The sequence below is a fragment of the Oncorhynchus nerka genome, linkage group LG26 (assembly GCF_034236695.1).
Source record: "Oncorhynchus nerka isolate Pitt River linkage group LG26, Oner_Uvic_2.0, whole genome shotgun sequence".
NCBI lineage: Eukaryota > Metazoa > Chordata > Actinopteri > Salmoniformes > Salmonidae > Oncorhynchus > Oncorhynchus nerka.
In genome coordinates, this window is record NC_088421.1 from 8,399,477 (window position 1) to 8,402,597 (window position 3,121).

A 3,121-nucleotide genomic window follows, 5' to 3' on the forward strand; every position below is an offset into this window, starting at 1 on the left:
GTTCTTATTCACGACACAATGCGGAGTGTCTGGACACAGCCCTTAGACGTGGTATATTGACCATATACTTTAAACACCAGAGGTGCCTTATTGCTATTATAAACTGGTTACCAAAGTAATTAGAACAGTAAAAATACATGTTTTGTCATACCCGTGGTACACTGTAAGAGTACACCACGGCTGCCAGCCAATCAGCATGCAGGGCTCGAACCACCCAGTTTATAATAAATGATATATTTGGCACAATTGGCACAGTAGCTTTTACCCATCACCAAAATCATTAGACCCAGAAAAACTGTTATTTGGCACGAAAAGCATGATGTTATTTGTAAAGGGTATGGATACTTTAAAAGTAATATTTTTAAAATTTTTGATAAGTAATGTTTTTGATGCAGCTTTCATGATGGAGCATATTACGTCAAATTAATCACCAATTTAATGCGTAAAACTCATATTTCAAATATATTATAAACGGTTTGAAATAACTTTACATTGCACTGGAATTTCTGAACTCCATTTCTTGGTCTTAGACCATCCCTATTTCAATGTGTACATTTACCAATCATTATCCTATTTTATCTTTAACTATCCCTATATAAACAGGGTTTGCAAACATAATCACATATATAACACATATATTCCACGGAGTAACATTTAATGTATACAACATACTGGGATTAAAACAATTTATTAAGCATTACGCTATATTTTTTTAAAGTACTGTTTTACAAGCGTTATAAACAGTATAGATTGGGAATATGATTGCATAATACGTTTCCTATTCTACTGCAGTAACAACATTGACATACCTAACATATAGCCTATATATACCTCCATGTATAGCACGAGTTAAACAGTTAAGCAGACGTAAGTGTTACATTAAAGCAGGCAAGTGCTGTATTTACAGGCCTCTAAAACAATGTCTTTAGAGGGCTTGGTTCTTGTTTTAGTTCTTCTTTTCTAAAGACGAATTGGCGGTGCAATTGCGCAAGCAAAATAGCACACCAAATTCCAATCCAAAAAAATGTACCACGTCGACGTTTTCTTTCCTTCATTTTTTGTTCATACAGCAAAAACAATGTCCCTCGTCCAAATCGTCTAGGTCAAGCCTGACTGACTACGGCGCACTGGTCTTGACTTTGGCCACGAACTTCTTCTCTTTAACTCTCCTGTTTTGAAACCAGATCGTAATCTGCCTTTCCGACAAGTTGGTTCCTGCTGAAATCTTTCTCCTCTTATCTTTCGTGATGAATTTGTTGGCGGCATACTCTTTCTCCAGTTCCTTTAGCTGCACCTTGGTGTACGGAATCCTTTTCTTTCTACCGCGACGAAAGGAGTTGCCATCGTGTTGGTGGGCCACTACATCTGCAATGGACAACAAAGAGAAACTGAAGTCTGTAAAATGTGCATTTTATTCTATAATTCAGTCTTTCTCATTGCAAGGGATAACCCATGCTGCGTTTTTGAGAAACGGAAGTGTATAACTGCCTACATATTGACGAATTAACACTACAATGAGGGATTCAGAAACTCAGAAAACCAGGAAGACTACAACGACCAAAATGGTCGCTCATATGAACGTGCGTGCCTATACCGAGACACATATTACAATTCAATACTCAGCCCAAACATGCGATAGAATAAGGGATTGAAAATCATAATGCATTAGATGGTTTGCGATTTAATGCACAGAATGAAAGGTAATTGTATTGCGTGATCAGGCATTAGAAAAAGTTTGAATTAATTGGCCTCATATAGGCTATCCAACCCATGTCACAATGTGTCCCATTACAGTAATCTAATAATCTACTAAAACAGTGTGCAGAGCATATGTTTTTACCTGCCAACGCAGATTTCCAAAGGTGTCCGGCTTGACTCTGGTCCTTTGAGCAGTACATCTGGCCGCCCCAGCCATTCGTCAGTGCCCACGGCTGATAGCTGTCCATTGGAAGCAGCGTGTCGTGACGGGGCTCTCCTGCCCCGAGAGTCTGCACCACCGACACGTCCAGGTAGCTCGCCATGGACTGGTAGGGGCTTGGGTACCCGTGGTAGAACGCAAATTCTTTTGCCCGGCTCGGGTATTCTTCAGATGTGACCGGGGTGTCCATGTATTTTTCCGCAGAGTAACTGAGCGCGCTGGGCTGGGTGCAGGACTTGAGCGAACCCCGCCCCATTCTGCAGGGATAATAGCCGTTGCCAAAGTACCCATAGGGTAAGGGACCTGTGGAGGAGCCTTGAGGGACCGCGGGGCATGGTGTGCACTGTTTGCCTGGTTCCCCGGAGCTTGAGCCCGATACATCCACCGCGGAGTAGCCGGAGCCGTGCACCAGGCTAGAGGGGTGACCCCCCAGAGCGGAGTGGGCCATCAGATTCCTGCACTGGTTGGCCGCGAAATTGCCGCTACCAACCAGACCCTCCATGTTCTTGTTCAGCTCATCCAAGTTGTTTTCATACACAAACATAACCGTGTCCGCCCAGCGAGGATTCAGGACCAAGGAGGTGGTCATATCACGCTCACCATTCGGGCGGAGAATTCTGTTTCAAAGACCCAAGTCCAGAGTAGGACACCAGGTTACATCCACAGCTGGATTGACGCAACGGACCAAGACTTGGAATGGCGCGTCTCCATTGGATGAACAGCTTACCACGTGATAAGTACAACAAACCCTTGTTGGGGATGTCAGTCAAACACATTATTTCTATTGCTTTGGAGAAATGACACGAGATACTCTTCAGCGTATTGTTTTGTAATTTTTTATTCGCCAATTGTTGTGTTTTCTGCGGTTTCCATGAACACGCTGTCTGGAAGAAATAGTACAATTCAACCTCTGACTACAATTCTGAAGCACAGCATTTCAATAAAAACGGTGTACAAAAGCCTTTCTACATGCATTTCGTACTGGATTTGTAGGGTGAAAAAAGCTTCCCAAAGCTCAATGCGCCTAGCTCTCCAAAGGCCAGTGGAAGCAGACCAACTAGCATGTAGCCCCTAAGATAACCATGCAAAGGACTACCTATGTTAATTATGGCACGTCAAACAATGATGGCATGAGGACTATTTTACCTATGACATCTATTGAATGCGCAGAAAATCTGGGAATGAATCACTTTGGCAATCACT

The 3,121-nt window shown here is 42.7% G+C and overlaps 1 protein-coding gene across 1 annotated transcript; it reads right to left on the bottom strand.

Annotated features, from left to right (window-relative positions):
* Positions 1-488: 488 nt before the first annotated feature.
* LOC115109862 (homeobox protein Hox-B13a) lies at positions 489-2,571 on the bottom strand. The gene is made up of 2 exons (XM_029635109.1): positions 1,841-2,571; positions 489-1,365 (listed from the first exon to the last, which is right to left on the bottom strand). Exons 1-2 carry the CDS (start codon positions 2,505-2,507, stop codon positions 1,118-1,120), a joined length of 915 nt encoding a protein of 304 aa, XP_029490969.1. The 5' UTR covers positions 2,508-2,571; the 3' UTR covers positions 489-1,117.
* Between the last annotated feature and the right edge of the window lie 550 nt (positions 2,572-3,121).

What these genes read in the sequence shown, in the direction of transcription:
- LOC115109862 (XM_029635109.1), bottom strand. Translation starts at nt 2,507, where the DNA reads ATGACCACCTCCTTGGTCCTGAATCCTCGCTGGGCGGACACGGTTATG. An exon ending in TTGGAAATCTGCGTTGGCAG is followed by an intron (nt 1,366 to 1,840) that starts GTAAAAACATAT and finishes TGTCCATTGCAG; the next exon opens with ATGTAGTGGCCCACCAACAC.